General features: G+C 37.3%; 1 protein-coding gene across 19 annotated transcripts in view; it reads left to right on the plus strand.

Annotated features, from left to right (window-relative positions):
- The window catches only part of LOC124430442 (serine/threonine-protein kinase mig-15), a 34,236-nt gene extending 16,699 nt beyond the window's left edge, over positions 1-17,537 (plus strand). For 11 of the 19 annotated variants that reach the window (XM_046977011.1, XM_046977013.1, XM_046977014.1 and 8 more), the window contains 7 exons: positions 1,126-1,995; positions 7,177-7,332; positions 11,586-11,799; positions 11,915-12,135; positions 12,269-12,586; positions 12,680-12,979; positions 13,065-17,537. In XM_046977011.1, the coding sequence (XP_046832967.1) occupies positions 1,126-1,995; positions 7,177-7,332; positions 11,586-11,799; positions 11,915-12,135; positions 12,269-12,586; positions 12,680-12,979; positions 13,065-13,148 (2,163 nt within the window). In that variant the 3' untranslated portion in view covers positions 13,149-17,537. The remainder of the gene's footprint in view (positions 1-1,125; positions 1,996-7,176; positions 7,333-11,585; positions 11,800-11,914; positions 12,136-12,268; positions 12,587-12,679; positions 12,980-13,064) is intronic. The other 8 variants (XM_046977018.1, XM_046977020.1, XM_046977021.1 and 5 more) reach the window with 5 other exon arrangements.
- Positions 17,538-18,066: the final 529 nt, after the last annotated feature.

The following is an 18,066-nucleotide window of genomic DNA, read 5'->3' on the forward strand; positions in this document are numbered from 1 at the left end:
ATTTGTTCTGTGTAATCACGTTTTGGTAGATTGCGCAGAGCGTCCGCCGTCTTTTCTTTTGCACGAACGAGCTGCTTAGATACATCTTCTCTCGTTCTTCATACTTTTTTTTTTTTTTTTTTGTACGTTCCATCGTTAAGGTAAAAGACGTCTTTTTTGCGAGTTAGATATATTTACACGGGAAAAGAACGTTTTTAATCCTGTACAGTGACAACGCACGAGCACGGATTTAAACGAGTTTAATTCAAAGAGCATTGATCTTATCGTTATCGCAAACAGTTCATATTATTCGATGTCTATCGGCATATTTCATGAAAAATTACGATTCTTCGAACGAGAGAAAGGAAACGCGGACGACTGCGTAGCTCATACGTTTTATTTTATATTTTTCTGCACCTATCTCGTACATTGATTGATTTCCGGAACTAATTCAATGGTATTCGTTCGCTCAACCCCCGCCATATGTTCATGATCAATGACTCGCCGTGACTGAACCTTGTACGTTGAAAGAAAAATACTGTGGTGCACTGCCTTGTGTCTGTACTTTTGTCGCTGTCGTACGGTAATCCCCACCACCACCCCCCCTGCACCAATCATACACGATCGATAAATACATTTGCCATCGTAGACTATGCTGCACCGATGGTGGAGATTTCCCTTAATCAATCTAAACACAAACGCTTCCTTTAATACACATACTTACTACACACATATATACTTTAATGATACGATCAAAGACACTTTGCCGGAAATCTTTGCGTCTTTTTGTAAAGTAAAAGACAAAGTGTTTACCTAAAGTAAAAGACAAAGTGTTTACCTAAAGTAGAAGACAAAGAAAGGGAGAGAGAGAGTGAGAGAGCGAGCGAGAGAGAGAGAGAGAGAGAGAGAGAGAGAGAGAGAGAGAGAGAGAGAGAGAGAGATGAAAAAGGGGAAGGAACTTCAATCACAACTTCACCACCGGTTAGCAAGCTTAGTCGTTCTCTACAATGTCGTTACATTTCCATCGCATAAACTAAACAGCACCATCACCTATCACATTGTTATTACCGCACGTATCTTTTTTTCTTGTTTTTTTTTTTTTCTCTGTCATCGTACCATTACCCTCGTCGTCGTGCGCGCCTTTAGAAACTTAGTCAGACATCAGACGATCGTGCAACGGCTAGCGACAACCGCCGCTCAGAGATAGACGAGCAGCTCCTTCTGAAGGAGTGGGACTTCACCCGCTTCTTTCAGGGTTTTAACGAAAGGTTGGATAAAATGAAACAGGAGCACCAGCAAGAAGCGGCGGTCGGTACGAGCAAATCTGGCAGCGAGGATCGTTCCTCTTCTTCCGGTGAAAGAACCCTTAAGAGGCAGGAGCAGTTAGCGCGTAGGAAATACGAGCAACAACAGCAGCAGCAGCAGCAACAACAGCATCATCATCAGCACCATCTTCATCAGCAGCACCAGCAGCAGCAACATCAAAAGCAACAACACCAACAGCAGCACCAACAGCAGCAGCAACTTAAGGCGGTTCACAGACGACAAGAGAGCGACTCGAAGCTCGGTAACACCTCGAGCGCATTCGCCCGTGCATTCCGCCGCGAAAATTCGGATTTCTTTCCGTCAACGAGGCACTCCGCTTATCTACAAAAGTCGGATTCCTCGAGATCGAGCATATTCGCGAGTGGTAATCGACGCGGCAGCGAGATAAGCGTCGCAGGTATAGTCGGTAAAAAGGGCAATGCTCTTAATACCGGCGAGCCCGTCCTCACGGACTTCTCGTTTGGACGCGATGGGCCCCAGAGGCCAAGGAGAGAAAAGACAGAGAGCGAAATCGTCTTTGGTAACAGGCACGAGGCGAGGAGACTCGACTTCGGACGCAATAAAGACGATACCACAAGGAGACGCAGTTGTAGACCTTCCGATGCGGCCCTGGCCGCGCCAGATGACGCGGGAACGATTAAATCCACGGCCAGTACAACGGCTAGCGAGTACAGCCCTGTTGTCACCCAGGTCAGTCCCACCTGCGAGTCCTGCCTGTGTGCTTGCCTGAACTACCCCCTTATCTTCCTACGTCGGTTCGACCCTTCCGATAACTCTCTCATCGTTACATTTTCCCTTCGCGAACTCGACCTTCTCCCAATGACCTTCGTATAATATCTTCCGGTGTCTATCGATATTCGATTTATACCTCTCCTTTCTTTCGTAGCCATTTTATTTCCACTCGATTGACTTGATCCATTTTATTCTATATCTCACTTAATGTCTCATTTATTGAAATTTAGTTCAATCCCTTCGAGTATTCGATACCAATATCAAAATCGATGATCACCAATCTTAACATCGTTCCTTTAGCTGCATCGTGATTCTCTTTTATTTGCGACGTATTTATTTTCTTTAGTAAGAGAGAAAAAGAGGATACGCTTGAATCGTGTTTTTTTATGATTAAAGCATAGTTGCAGCTTAGAGCGTTAGAGTTTAATTTAGGACCTAAGAGACGATTATTGATAGACACCGTTCCGCAGTACCCGTTTTTTTTTCTTTTTTTTTTTTTTTTCTCTCTCTTTTTACATTTTTTAATCCATTCTCCGACATCCAACGGCATATAACGTTCACATAGAAGGCTAGTCAGCTACGCTCGAGTTTTAGGCGCATAATATCATCCTATACCTCCCTATATCATCGTTGATTTTCACAGTTTTGGATACAAGTAGCAGCGAAACATATTATATAATTACTACTAGTGCTACCAGTGCTATACTACTATTACTACCAGTATCTCACTATCGCTACTACCTTCTCTACAATATCAGTAGATTCTTTGATTCGTGCTAAGATTTATCGAGTCTTTCGACAGTAATAATAGAGATATAACGGATATGTTCTTTAACGATAACTACTGCTGCTACTACTATTACTACTACTACTACTACTACTACTACTACTACTACTGCTACTACTACTACTACTACTAATATTTTCATTTTTTTTCTACGATCTCTACTTAACTATTGCTTAGGAGAAAGGAAGTCACTTATGCTGCTAATACAATTCCAACTTTCCACGCTCTTCGTTGATCTTCCAGGAGAAACCGAAGAGTCGATCCGAATCCTCTCGATTTGCCAGGAAAAGCACCGAGATATTTATCTAAATCATTGGATATACAAATCGAACCTTGGTACGTCAGCTGGAATTAATGATTCTTCCAAAGAATCATGATTAGTTTATCTCAACGAATCTTTGGATATTTATTTTCCCTTTATATTTTTATTTATCTAATTCGTCAATATTTCCAGCATCGAGCGAACTTTATTTTTTTTTTTTTTTTCACTTTACTTTTGAATTAACTTGCGAAGGTACAATGATGTTCTAATTTTTCACTTTTATTCTTTTTTTGCTTTCTGAAATCGAGCATAAAAGATATAGTTTATTTCCACTTCGTTTGATTTATATTTCTTATTAATTTTCTGTTATTAATTCCGTAAGAACGAGGTGCATTAATTAAATCGTTATTCCACAGACCAATTCCGTTTTCAATGATCCTTTGATCCTTTCGATTTACTGGACCATTCCTAATCTTCAACCCTCATATCGTCTAATCAGCACGCTGTAATATGGCGCAAAAAGATGTACGTTAAAATCGTGCGCCGAGTCCTTTCTTCAGCGACGCTCGTTACGAGACTCGTGCCTGGACGCAGGATTAACAGCATGGAATTTTTGTAGGGGGGAGGGAGGGAAGGGGAGGGGATTTGATTCGTCTCATCTCTTCAGATCAAAACCACGTTACGGACGCAGATTATGCTTTCATCGCTACTGGCACTATTCTCATCGCAACGACACGTCGCGGGATTTTGGGAGAGATGGCTATATACGTGATTGTGGCGTATATTTTTTGCCGAAATACGTCCGTATCTGTTAATCCGTTAACTCTTAACGTTGCAAATTTTGTCGCACAGATTTTTATATTATTTTACTTTTTTTTTACTTTTTCTTTTTACGGACAAATGGTCCAACGTATTACACCAAAATCTAATAGAAATCTCGTCAAATTTTTGTACGTATCTAAGGGAGCTAATTTGCAACGTTAAGCTAAGCTTCTGCAATAATAAAATGGTGTGGAAGAAAATGAACTTACAGACTCACAAAAGAACTTATAAACTAACGAACATTCTAAAGCTTTAATTGTGCTTCTCATTCGACAATAAGTCTATTGGCTATGTGGGTAAAAATTAATGTCTCTGTGACTAACTATGATAATGACGTTTTTTATTTCGAAAAAAAAAAAGAACAAAAAATTCGCGAATGTCGATTGTCTATATTTCAACACGATCAAGTCCAAATTGTTTATAGGAAAAATAAAAAAGAAAGAAACTTTCAAAATAGATCGAGTATATTTTTTTTTCTTTAAATAATTAATGTCAAGTCAATCGAAACAATATATGAGTATCTTTATAAGAAAACGAAATTATATACGTAGCAAAGGTTAAAAATAGAAAATTACATCTTGGTTCGTTAATGAACGTCAATTGGTTTCGTTTGGTCTTGATCGCGTATATAGAGATACTTCGACCTGCCAATAACTATATTAACCACCCGCAAAATATATAACATATAATATCGTCTTTATTTTTAATCGACGATCTTCAGAGAAACATCCGCAAAATCTTCCCAGAATCTTCAACGTAAGAATAATCCCGTTCCTATGATTATCATAATAATAAATTACAACGACTAACACACAGACTCGATCATTATCGCAAGTTCATCGAGAATTATCGAGGAGACCGAACGATCGAGGAGTGACCGTGAATTACACCCATTAACATTCATCTCAAAAACTTTTATGAACGAGCTTTCGAAGATTCATCAGAAGAACGACGATCCTATGTATCTTCTTCCTCCTCCTTCTCCTCCTCCCTCCCCCGAAACAGAGAAAAAAGGGAAAGAGAGAGAGAGAGAGAGAGAGAGAGAGAGAGAGAGAGGGAGAGGGAGAGGGAGAGGGAGAGAAAGCCATATCCGTCAGCGATTCCGAAGTGTTTGCGTGTGTTTTGTGCTAACAAATTTTAAAAACCATCTGCCTTGAAAAGTGCATGGTCGTGGACGAGAGATACATGGAAAGTGAAAAATCTGCGAGATGAGAGTAACGGAGGGGAAGAGAAAAAGGGAGGGAATGAAAGAAAGATACAAAATAAGGAACCTTTAAGAAGAAGAGGAAATCGACTGAGATCAGGATCCAAAGAAGGACAATAATTGGGGAAATAAAGAAAGGGAGAAACAGAAAGAGAGAGAGAGAGAGAGAGAGAGAGAGAGAGAGAGAGAGAGAGAGAGAGAGAGAGAGAGAGAGAGAGAGAGGGAGAGAGAGAGAGAGAGAGAGAGATATGGGGAACGTGACATGATCGATGATGGATCGATTTCTGAACGACGTACGAGGCTATAATTTGTGATGATCGTGCTCCACCATATGTTGCATGACGCTTGTAACGATAGATGATCTTTGTGCCTCCGAATGTGTGATCCTTGACGGGTCGCTGCTGCTGCCTCGTCCCTTTTTTTCTTTTTTTTTGTTTTTTTTGTTCCTCGGCATGCGCAAAGTACGCTTGTTCTTTTTTTTTTTTTTTTTTTAACTTCGTCTATGTGCTGTTCTAGCATGGCGCGTGTTGACAACTTTAGTCGATAATAATTGTTTGTTTTTGACGTTTATCGCCAGCGATGATTTAGTTGATCTTTGTGAAAGAACGGAAGAATGCACGATCTTAAGTTCGTATTTTTAATACACGTAGGTTTACGATTGTAACAATGTTTTTCTTAGAATATCGTAGTTTTTGGTCGGGAGAACGTATTAGAAAATTTTGCACAAGTTTCAGTGAAGCACCAGACGCGTTTTGATTGTTCTAATCAAAGCGTCGATTATCGGTCACAGGAAATGTTTTGTTATTAATAGATACACTAATACGAATATAATACGTAAGTAGCAATGTGGTATTTATGTTTCGTGTTAAATTTTCAAGGGGGTCCCTATTTTCGGAATTTCTGTTTAACTTTGTGTATTCTTTGTTGTAATTAATTCAAGATATTTTCGAGCTTCGGAATTATATTGTATAATCTTTACGATAGATTATCTTTATGGTTTCGAATTAACTCTTAAATATACGTGTGCACAGATTTATTTGGGATAGATCCACAGGATGATTCTTAAATATAATTATTATGTAGGTTAGTTTTATGTTATAATTAATATATTGTCGCGAGTTAATGTAGCTCGCCACAATATTATGACCCTTTCGTACGATTTGCTTTTGATCACTGTTGCGTTATTAAGAAGCTTTATAAGTTACGGGCTATATAATTTTAGATAACTTGCAAATAAAAAAAGAAATAATAATAAACAATCGGACGATATTTAAATATCGATTGCATGTATTTAGCTCGATTATAAGTCTATAATTTATGAAATTGTGATACTAATATTTTTAATTTCTTCCCAAGATCTTTCTTTTATTTATTAGATTTTTTTACAAAACGGGGTAAAAAAACAAGAAAAGCAAAATAAACGAACGAGCATTTACGTTCTTTCATTTCGCACTTTAGTTTCGTCGTCGTCATCATCATCATCATCATCATCATCATCATGATCATCATCATCATCATCATGATCATGATCATCATCATCATCATCATCGTCATCGTCATCGTCATCGTCATCGTCATCATTCGCTTTGTTCACGATCTTCGCATAATGTTATATTCTACTTATTTATTTGTTTTTTTTTTGCTCTTTCTTCATTATTGCCTGACTCTGTCATGCTATTTTGCATAGTCTTCCAAGCGTTTCCTGCACTTTTGAAATATCCTCATTTTCGTACAGATTGTATTCCCTTTAAACTTTTTCGATGATTCAACGAAGTATTTTTTCCAGTTCCAAATTCATTTCCTTCTGCATAATCTGTTTTTCCAATTTCTTAATCGTCTCGTGGAATCGGTTGTTGAATCATTGCGAATTTAATTCTGTCAATGAAACGAAAGATTTCCGATTCAAGAACTGATCCACGTACGATCTATCGATTACTATCTCGCCCTTTATTCTTTTCCTTTTTCTTTTTTCTTATTTTTTTTTTTTTCTATTTTTCTATTTCTTTTTTTTTGCGTTTAATACACCTTATAAAACTTCAATTAAAAAATTCGTTCCTTTTGCAGAATCGAGAAGGTGGTGATCGACCAAGAGGAGGCGGAGGTGGTGGCGGTGAATTTCAAAGGTCGGACTCGTCGCCTGGTTCAAGGCCAAGCTCGGTTTTACCGGACCTTTTGACTTCATCGCCGGGTCAACGTCAGGACAAGTCGACAAGCGAGGAGGTCAGATACACTTGTCTTTGCTTTTTTATGTTTCTTTTCACATTTTCTCTTTCATGTGTATATATTATATATCATAGTACTATATATTATATATACATACGTACCGTCGCTTATATATACTACATGTATATATGTGTATACAGTCATAAACATTACATTGTATATACATATATTTCTATAAGAGCACATTCGCACACGCTTAACAAAGTTGAAGAAATCAATTCTGTGATTTCTGCGTCACACAATGACGACACGCAATTCTAATCGCGCTTACTGCTGCTAAGTCCAAGTCTACGTTAAGTCGGAAAACAGTTTTGCAGAATTTCTTGAGATGATATGTCGAAGGAGATCGTGATCAAAATATAAGCGTATGCGTTATCATTATTATTATTATTATTATTATTATTATTATTATTATTATTATTATTATTATTATTATTATTATTATTATTATTATTATTATTATTATTATTATTATTATTATTATTATTATTATTATTATTATTATTATTACTATTATTATTATTATTATTATTGTTATTATTATTATTATTATTATTATTATTATTATTATTATTATTATTATTATTATTATTATTACTATTATTATTATTACTACTATTACATGCACAATTATTTGAATATTATTCTTTTGTCAATTTGTTGTGTCGTGAGTTTTGTGAGCGTCGTGGCGTAGATCTACGCGATAGTCATTGGCTGCGTTTGTTCATCGAAATTGTATATGTACTTTTGTCAAGTACATATAATACAATCAATTACGTTTCATATTTTTCTTTATCGAGTTTTGTGTTAGGAAGTTTTCAAGACTTTTCCCAATGAATTTTTCTAAACGCAGCTAATCACAGTAAATATTTTAAGCGTGTAGTGCCACGTGTGGTCGCCAACTTGACAAGATATATACCAAGTATTTCGAACGATATATTTTGTCTACGTTGACAAAATCCTTATTATTTGGAATGAAGAATGATTGTAAAAGAAATGCAAGGCATATACCGGTGAAAAGTTGAACGAATACACGTGGAGGTGGCTTATGCTTAATGTCGGTACCTTGCGAATGCATTAGTGAATAGTCTATTGGGTGCATTTCGTTAAGCCGTTTTCGCTATGAAATTTTCTCTATATGATGATTGAATCGTCGGCACGCAGTTAGAGCAAAATTTGGATTGTTTGAACGATCGTAGTACCTCGTAATATATTTCAGTACTTGTTTGTCCTAAAATAAAAAAAGAAAAAAAAGTAAAAAATATATGAGATTAAACCAAAAGCAGAAGAAATTACGCAAGAACAAGATAATTGGCACGATAAACGATTAGTGTAAACTGTATAAAGATACGTAGATTGGTGTCATTCGATAGTCCGAGAGAAATGGGATTGTTCAAATAGCAAACGCAAGGCGACATCAGAAAGCAGCTACGTGATTTAGTGAGGAGGTACGTCAGGGTGGTGCGCGGGCCGTGACGGCAGGGGAAGGATGAAAAGTTTTATCGATCGATCGATCGAGATTGTCGGCGAAGCAAGCTCGTCGACAAATAATAATGTGCGATCTTAGATAGTAGTTTAGAAGTCGAGTTAGAAATTTTCTTCCACTTACTACTACGTACTTTTTTACCCTTTATCTTATTCCCGAGATCGTAAACGCGCATCAGAAAACAGAAACGATGCATCGACTTTTTTGCACTTTCTAACTTTCATAGCAATTTGTATATCCTCTTCTTTCTTTTTTTCTTTTCTTTTTTTTTCTTTTTTTTTTTTATTTCATAAACATTCGGCCATTGATATGTTTCAATAATAATTCCTCTTATTGTATATTGTTCCGTACAATGCTCGACTTTTCGATTTTTCTTTCTTTGTTCACGCGACGATACGAGTCTCTTAATTAGCGAATATATCTTCCTGTTTTCTGTTAAGCACGACGATACTTTTAAGGATAACAAAGATAATTAGAGTTGATTCGAATTTGCGTAGAGAAATTAGGGAGTGACCCTAGATATCACTGTTTTCTTTTTTCTTTCTTTTTTTTTTTTTTCAATGTCGATAAACCCGCGTGTAAGTAGAGACGTGAGCGCAAAACATTTTATTACAAGTTGAAAATGTACCAAGCAGCAAACAAAAATTATCTTTGTTGTAATTATAATCATGAGATGAATATTTTTGATAATAAGATTCGAAGAGTATTCTTCGCTCTAAAGAAAAAATCTTTTTCTATCATTAAGTACATTGATAAATGTACATATTTGATTAGATAATTGGTGAGATTAGACAATTCTGAGTGATTAAGATCGATCGAATTATAGCGATCTTTAAGTTATAAAACAAGAATGGATCTATAAATAGTGAAAAATGATTAATCGTTATAATTGATTATTAATATTAATCGAAATTACGCGAATGACACGTCTCTTCTTACCGCGAGTGTCCGCGTAAGCGGATATTTCACGTTTGTCAGCGTGACTAATTCAGGATTATGTTGTGTGTTGTGGGACACGCGGGAGCTCTAACCCGAAGGGCAGGGCCCTCTACTGACCATCCCATTCCCAATACTAATTGCAATGTAAGTATTTATTCGTCCATCTACGATTCAATGTCGCTTCTTTCTCTTCTCTTACGAGAATTCTCATTTTCGTATACTCTGAACAGAACATACGATACGCGAACATAACGATTGTCGTGTATATAGTGTATATGCATATAGAGTTTATGTACGTATATGCGTTTACGCGCTGTACGTACGTACGTATAAATACGTATGTACGCGTATACACGCATTCTCGGTTTCTGCACTGTGCACTGCGCAAAGGAATGACGATTTTTCGTAAAGCAATACGTACGTTCTACCACCCTCCTTTTGGTTTCTGGGCTCTTTTCCTGGTGTCACGCAATGTGAAATAATCGTTAACACACGTCGCGAAACACGGACACGTTGTTCTTTGGTTTTTCACATCCTTCTCTCTCTCTCTCTCTCTCTCTCTCTCTCTCTCTCTCTCTCTCTATATATATATATATATATATATATATATATATATATATATATATCTATCTATCTATCTATCTGTATATCTATCTATCTATCTATTTATCATTTTTTCCTTCTCTATTAATCTATCTATTTCTTCCTGATCGTGCAAGTTGTTTTTCTTATGACTTAGTAAAAAATCGTGTACGGATATTAAAGATTACATTTATGAGATCATATTTACTCTACTAATTTAGCATGAATACGGTTTTACTTTTTCCAACTGTATTATTAACAACAAACACCTACGTCTCATCGTATAACACCATTGAATTTAAGTTAAAGAAATTTAGCTTGCGAGAGCAACATCTGTATTTACTTTTCGTTTATGCGAAATTTCATTAACGTAGACGTTTGAGTAGAGTTCGTAGAATGAAAAGAATCTCGATTAATTCGTACCCGAGGAACTTATTTCAAAACTAACTCCATTAAATTTTATTGCATGTTATACATTTATTAGACCAATACTTTGCGATATCTTTCTGTCGTTTGGACTAGTTTTTCCTTTTGACTCATTTCATCTGAAATCGATCATTTTTTCTTTTTTCTTTTCAAGCAACGTTTCTAATTTTGTTTCGTATCCTACGTTTTATAGTTTTCATAAAGAAATAAACGTACCTAAAAGGATTTAAAGATTGCTAAATTTATAGCCCTTCGAACAGATTAAAAAGAGTATAATTTTACTTAGTAGTAAAAGTACGGTTATACTTTTTATTTGATTGAGGGAAGAGAGTACGGTTACTATATAAGTTTAGTAATCTTTTTTGATCCCTCGCGAGGAAGGTCCGTCAAGAACTATGATATATATACATATATATGCATTTGACACGAAACAAATTTAGAAACGTCAGGCGAGAAGAATAAATGACGTTATTTCACATGGAATGGTTTTTTAAAATTAGTGCCATTTCCATCTTGTGTCTTCGTTCTCTGCTCGTTTGCGAGTTTAAAATTCGTCGCATTTTCTTGTATGGCTAACTTTTGTGTGGTGCGTATGGTAAAGGAATGATATCTACGTATCTATTTTTTTTCTTCTTAATCTTCACTCTTTAAAATCGAGCCTGTCATTGATTTTGTATCGGGAGAAGGGCAGCAAGATCCTTCTTCATCTTTAATCACAACATCCTTCTCTTCTTTTCCTGCGATTCTACTACGAAGCGCACGTATCATTGATAAAGCTCGTTCGTCGAGTTCGATCATGGAGTCGTATTTGTTGCAGTATCGACAAGCGGTTAAATCACCACCCCCGTTTGCACTTCAACAGAAACAGAGATCATTCCTGACATTTGGATTCGGTGCTGGACCAGCCAGGAGAGAATCCCACGTAAACGTTAACGTGACACCTACGAGTCACGATTTGGCCTCCGATACGCCTGAAATACGAAAATACAAAAAGCGTTTCAATAGCGAGATTTTATGTGCCGCATTATGGGGTAAGTCGCGTTTCGAGTAAATTCGAGTAAAGCGAGGGCGCGTTCGTTTTGATCAGGCTTTTCATACACGTTTTAGAATGAATTTATGCAATAATATTTATGTAATAATTTTTAGGGGTGAATCTGTTGATCGGTACGGAGAACGGGCTGATGCTGCTCGATAGGAGCGGACAAGGGAAGGTTTATCAGCTGATCAGTAGGAGACGTTTTCAACAAATGGAAGTACTCGAGGGACAAAATATTTTGGTTACCATAAGCGGTAAGAAGAATCGTGTGAGGGTCTATTATCTCTCTTGGCTGAAGAGTAAGATTTTACGTACCGACGGCCATAGCGATGTAAGTACGGACGGTCTACTATATGTTTTTATTGATTTATCGGAATAGAACGTGTGCAATATATCGGACGTATATGTTATGAGAATTGATTTGACATAGTTAACATACAATCGTATTTGACATACTTGTGCAGCAAGTCGAGCGGCGCAATGGTTGGATAAACGTCGGTGATCTCCAAGGAGCAGTGCATTTCAAAATAGTCAAGTACGAAAGAATAAAGTTCCTTGTCATCGCGTTAAAGGACTCGATAGAGATCTATGCTTGGGCACCAAAGCCCTATCATAAATTCATGGCTTTCAAATCGTTCGGAGAACTAGCCCACAGGCCGCTTCTCGTTGATCTAACCGTCGAGGAAGGAACGAGATTGAAAGTTATTTATGGAAGCGCCGATGGATTTCACGCTGTCGATTTGGATTCGGCGACGGTTTACGATATCTATCTACCGAAGCACGTGAGCACTTAACAAAATAAGAAAGTTTAACGCGCGAATAGAGGCACTTTGAGCTCGTGCACACTGATTTACGATTTTCCTCGATCGTTACAGACTCAGGGACCGATTTGTCCGCACTGCATCGTCGCCTTGCCGAACAGTAACGGCATGCAACTTTTATTGTGCTACGACAACGAGGGCGTTTACGTGAATACCTATGGCAGAGTATCCAAGACGATGGTCCTTCAATGGGGCGAAATGCCAACGAGCGTCGCTTACATCGGCACGGGCCAAATCATGGGATGGGGCAACAAGGCGATCGAGATTAGAAGCGTCGAAAGCGGCCATCTCGATGGCGTTTTTATGCACAAGAAAGCTCAACGGCTCAAGTTCCTTTGTGAACGCAACGATAAGGTATCGATCGTTATTCTATTTTATATGGCGCCTGGTTTACGTAGCGGGACCGACATGTAAACAAAAATCATTTTGTTCGTCGAAGGTCTTCTTCTCGTCAGCGAAGGGTGGAAGTTCGTGCCAGATTTACTTCATGACGTTAAACAAACCCGGCATGGCTAACTGGTGATCCCGAATGAGGCCGTGTCTGGCCCCACGAACACCCCCGCGGATTTTGACACACAATCCACCGCGTGTGTCCGGTTACACGCCATCGGCGCGCACCCTCTACCGCCCTTCACTGCCAGGCCTGAGCGCCATGGAATCGAGGATATGCGCGCACCAATACCGACAGCATCATCATCATCATCATCATCATCATCGTCATCATCATCGTCATAATCATCATCATAATCAGCACCATCATAATAATAATAATAATAATAATAATAATAATAATAATAATAATAATAACAATAATAATAATAATAATAATAATAATAATAATAATAATAATATTATTAGTCAGCGTCAAAGTCGACATCATAGTCAACGTCAACGTCACTATCAACGTCATCTCTCGACGCGTATTTACGATGATTACGAGGAAGAGGAAGAGGAGGAGGAGGAGGAGGAACAAGAATTAGAGGGCGGAACTTACAACGGAAGATACCGACCATATCCTCGGCTCTCGTTACGAAGCACCTCGGGGACTTTAACTTTTGTGAATCTTCTCGTCAAAAGGTTCCTGTGCTTTCTCGTTTGCCCGCCCTGTGGACCGCGTGGTACACCTTAACGCGATCGATCCTCTCCCCCGGGATGGTCTTTTTTCTCCCCCAACCCTCCGCGATTTTCCATTCCAACGAAGATTAAATGGGAAACGAGGCAAATGAAAAAAAAAAAAAAAAAAAAAAAGAAAAGAGAAAAAAAGGAAAAAAAGAGAATAGAAAAAAAAAAAAGTAATAAATGAACGAGCGCGCGCGCCTGGATGAACTTTGTACTTTGTCGCTCGCTGATAAATCGCTGTCGAATCGTCGTCCCTTCTTTTCCTCGTCGTACCGAACGTTAATTCTCCTTTGGAAAATTGATGCAAGCGTTCGTCTCTCGGTAGTAACCGAGATCGATTATAGATACTTGCGAGCACGATATTTAGATAGATCATTATTGCGAAAACGGGACAAACTTACTTTCGATAAATGCGCGAACGCTCACGAAAATGAATATACGAATGAGATCGTGCGACGATCGTGAACGAGTTATCAGTCAAGCGACGATAAATCGCTAATCGTAAAATTGTTTATTAAGCGCTAAGAACTCTTAACGACGTTGGTGAGTGTTTTTGATCTTGTACGAGTAAGAAGACGTTGGTCTTTCCTCCTCTCCCTTCTCAATATGTTTTTACTAACAGTGGCAAATTTTTCTATCGAGCACAGAGCGAAGTGACGTTTCGCGTTTATATTGTCGAAGGCAGTCGTTTAGATATATGGACGCGTGGAAGCGCGATCTATAATGCGCGTCTACGGATTACGATCGTCATCCATCGTATTCCAATGTGCGTTGTAACAAAAAAATTTATCGACTGCTTTCACGCGAGCGTGTGCGAGATAAGTGTGTGTGTGTGTGTGTGTGTGTGTGTGAGAGAGAGAAAGAGAGAGAGTGTAAAAGGATGAATCAAAGTTTTCACCGGCGACGCCGAGGTGAACGGTGAAGATGAGTTACTGCATGATATAACATAATAAAGTTAGACTTAAGTGAGATAATTACTAATGTTATTAATTGTATAGTTATAGAAGCCGAGGATTTTGTGGGCGCTCGATCAAGACGACAAACGACAATGACGACGAACGAAGACAACGACGACGAAAAGGCAAAAAAAACACAGTAAAGTACCAAGAGGCGAAAGATATTAAGACGATAGTGACAATGACGATTTTGACGAAGATTTATCAGCGATGACGATGATAACGATTGATGATTATATATGGTTGTAATTGATGACCGCGCGTGGGTATATCGAACGAATCGCATTTTTACAAATAATAGGTTAATTCTATTAGAGGTCTCGAGGACGTAGGAGATGCGGATAGCTACGTTTTCCTTTCCTTTCGAGATGATACTTTGACCGTTCGAGACCTTCTTTTACGTTTCTCTCGCATCGCCGAATATCTACGGAATCTAATCAAGATGATCAAAAAATTGTTCTCGTCGTGAGCTCTGCTTTAGCGTTCACAATTTTTACGATGGTCGATGCGAGATCGTCGAGAGGCGGTCGGTTGTTGCGAAGCGCCTTTAGCTTTTCTAAGAAATTTCTAACTTAGCGAGACGACACGCACTTTCGAGTTACGGACGAACCTCCCCTTTTTTCTCCTCGTTCGTTGACCAATACGCGAATCGAGACCTCGTTTCGAAGCGTTATCGAGGGCTAATCTCATAATCTCCAAGATACTCGGCGACTCGGTGGGAAACTTTGAAGATTAAATCTTATAATATTGCTCTCATTGACGTCGGATTATCCCCAAGATCGACTATAACGGACTTACGGTCTTACCGGAGGAACGAAGATGGAATGAAAGAGAGAGAGAGAGAGAGAGAGAGAGAGAGAGAGGGAGAGAGAAAACTTTGCTAGTTTAACGAGAAAGATTCGATGTTAACGAGAGTTACTGCTACCACACAATGGATCGTATCCTAATTGCAATACTTTGTTGTTAATCGACAAATATTCGTTCCATGGAATTTTCTATAAGAAAGAAAGAAAGAAAGAAAATATACGTATCTCAAGCATGTACTCGCACTTCTTTCTTGTTTTTATCTTTCTTTTCTTTGTTTTTTTTCCTTTTTTCTTTTTCTTTTTCTTTTTCTTTTTCTATTTTTTTTTTTTTTTTTTTTATATTTAAAACTAGCACGTACGGTTAGAGAAAAATTTGAGTTGGAAAAGAGAGGAAGGAAAAAATAGAAAACACAAGTACACACGCTTATATACATAGGTATATATACATATGTATGTATATGCGTGTGAGCATTTATGAAAATATCTTTTTTTCTATTATGAGCAGGCGGAGATTAAACGTGACGTCAGACGTGTAACGCGCGTAAAACTCTTTCAGTCAACGCGTCAGTGAAGTAGTGAGCTTAAAGCTTGGTAAAAACTGTTTGACAGAGATTCGCGGCATCTTTTGACGAGATTATTTGTGCAGTCGTAAAATCGGCTTTTCCTGGAAAATCCGATGATTCAAATGCACCCGACTGGGTTACAGGCGGACTCCAGGATTTACGTTAAGTAATGCTCCAGCATTTCGGCTTTTTAAAATATATAATTTTCTTGTGAAATGCACTTGCCGTGCACATGCCTACGCTAAATCTCATATGTGAATTCATTTTTCATTTATTATTAAGCGGATATAAAACTTTAAAGAGATTTGCAAAATAGCGATAATTGAAGAATCATTAGTATTTTTGTTACTACCTTTTTACTTTTCTCTTTATTTCTTTCCATGGAACGAATTTAACATTTTTTATTTTCTATTTTTGTTACAGTGATCGCGAAAGCATTTATTTATCTATATATATCGCTTGAAAAAAATGCATATTATTAGTTTTATGTCTAAGATACACGTAGTCCTGGCGAAATGTGATAGGTAATACGGTGATGTTACTTTTTCCTATTATCGATGATATGATTCATACGGCTTATCACATCTTACGTTTCTATAAGCTCTTTATCATCAATTTCTTTTTTTTTCTCCATTTTTCTTCACTTTTCTTCACTTTTGGTATCTCGATCGAATTACGTTCGAGACCGCTCGTCGTTTGTTGGTTCCTTAAGGAAGGAGGGGCAGGAGGGGGAGGAGCTCTGGTTAGTGCAACGAAAGACTGCTTTTTAAAACGGATGGAAGCTTTTTATCGCTCGTAAAGAGAGAACGAGAGAGCGAAAGAGAGAGAGAGAAAGAGAAAATTAATGAGTGATAGTGATTTTTTGGCGAATGCTGCATGACTGTGTACGGTTATTTACGGTTAACAGGAATTCTAATAATATTATAACAATAATATTATTAATTATCTTAATCAGTCCCGCGCGAACTAATTTTATACGAAAATTTTCCTCTATCTCCGTACCTTCCCTTTATCCCTCTAACTTTGACCACACTTTTCCCTCCCTTCTATTCTCTCGACCTACTTCACTTTTTTTTATCCTATTCGCTTCCTTTTTACCCATTTTCTTATATATTGTCTCCCAAAGAATGGTAGTGATGTTTTTATATTATAATAATAATTATTACCGCAATTTATTGATTACATTATTATTATTATTATTACTATTATTACTATTATTACTATTATTTTTATTATTATTATTATTATTATTATTATTATTATTATTATTATATTATTATTATTATTACGATTATTATTATTATTATTATTATTCTTATTATTATTATTATTATTACGATTATAATTATTATTATTATTATTCCCATTCTTATGGTTATCACGAATCATCATTAGATGCGGTATATTATGATTACGATGATTATATTATGATTACGCTGCTAAGGTCAAATATACGGACAATTCGTAATCGGCGAGATACTTAATTTCTTCGTTCACCCAGCCCAAGGCGTTAAAATCCGACGAATAAAAACGACGATCTTTCGATAATAGAGTATTTATCGATAACGAGTTTTCTCTTTTTGTCAAGAGGCGCTTAAACTCACGCTTTCGTTCCTTTTGAAAGAAAAGAAGCTCATTATAAATTTGTTCTCGCGATATAAACAGCCGATACACTTTATTCGCCATTTCCATATTATCCTTCGTTCAGATGTACATATCAATGCGGCATCCTGAATACCGTTTAATTTCAGCCAGATTGTTAGCACGTACAAATCACTTATGCGTGCGGTCTAATTACGTGCGGTCCAATTATTTGCCGAACTAGTATCTCTATAAGGATTATTTTCATCGTCCGTAATATTTGTAGAAGCATCGAATCATCGAAATATATATTGAAAAGGTAATGCGGTTCGCACATTGCCTGTTGCTATTCGTACTAATTGAATTACAGAATATATTAGGTAGAATTATAAATAATAACGATATAACTATGCATA

The sequence above is a fragment of the Vespa crabro genome, chromosome 18 (genome assembly GCF_910589235.1).
Source record: "Vespa crabro chromosome 18, iyVesCrab1.2, whole genome shotgun sequence".
NCBI lineage: Eukaryota > Metazoa > Arthropoda > Insecta > Hymenoptera > Vespidae > Vespa > Vespa crabro.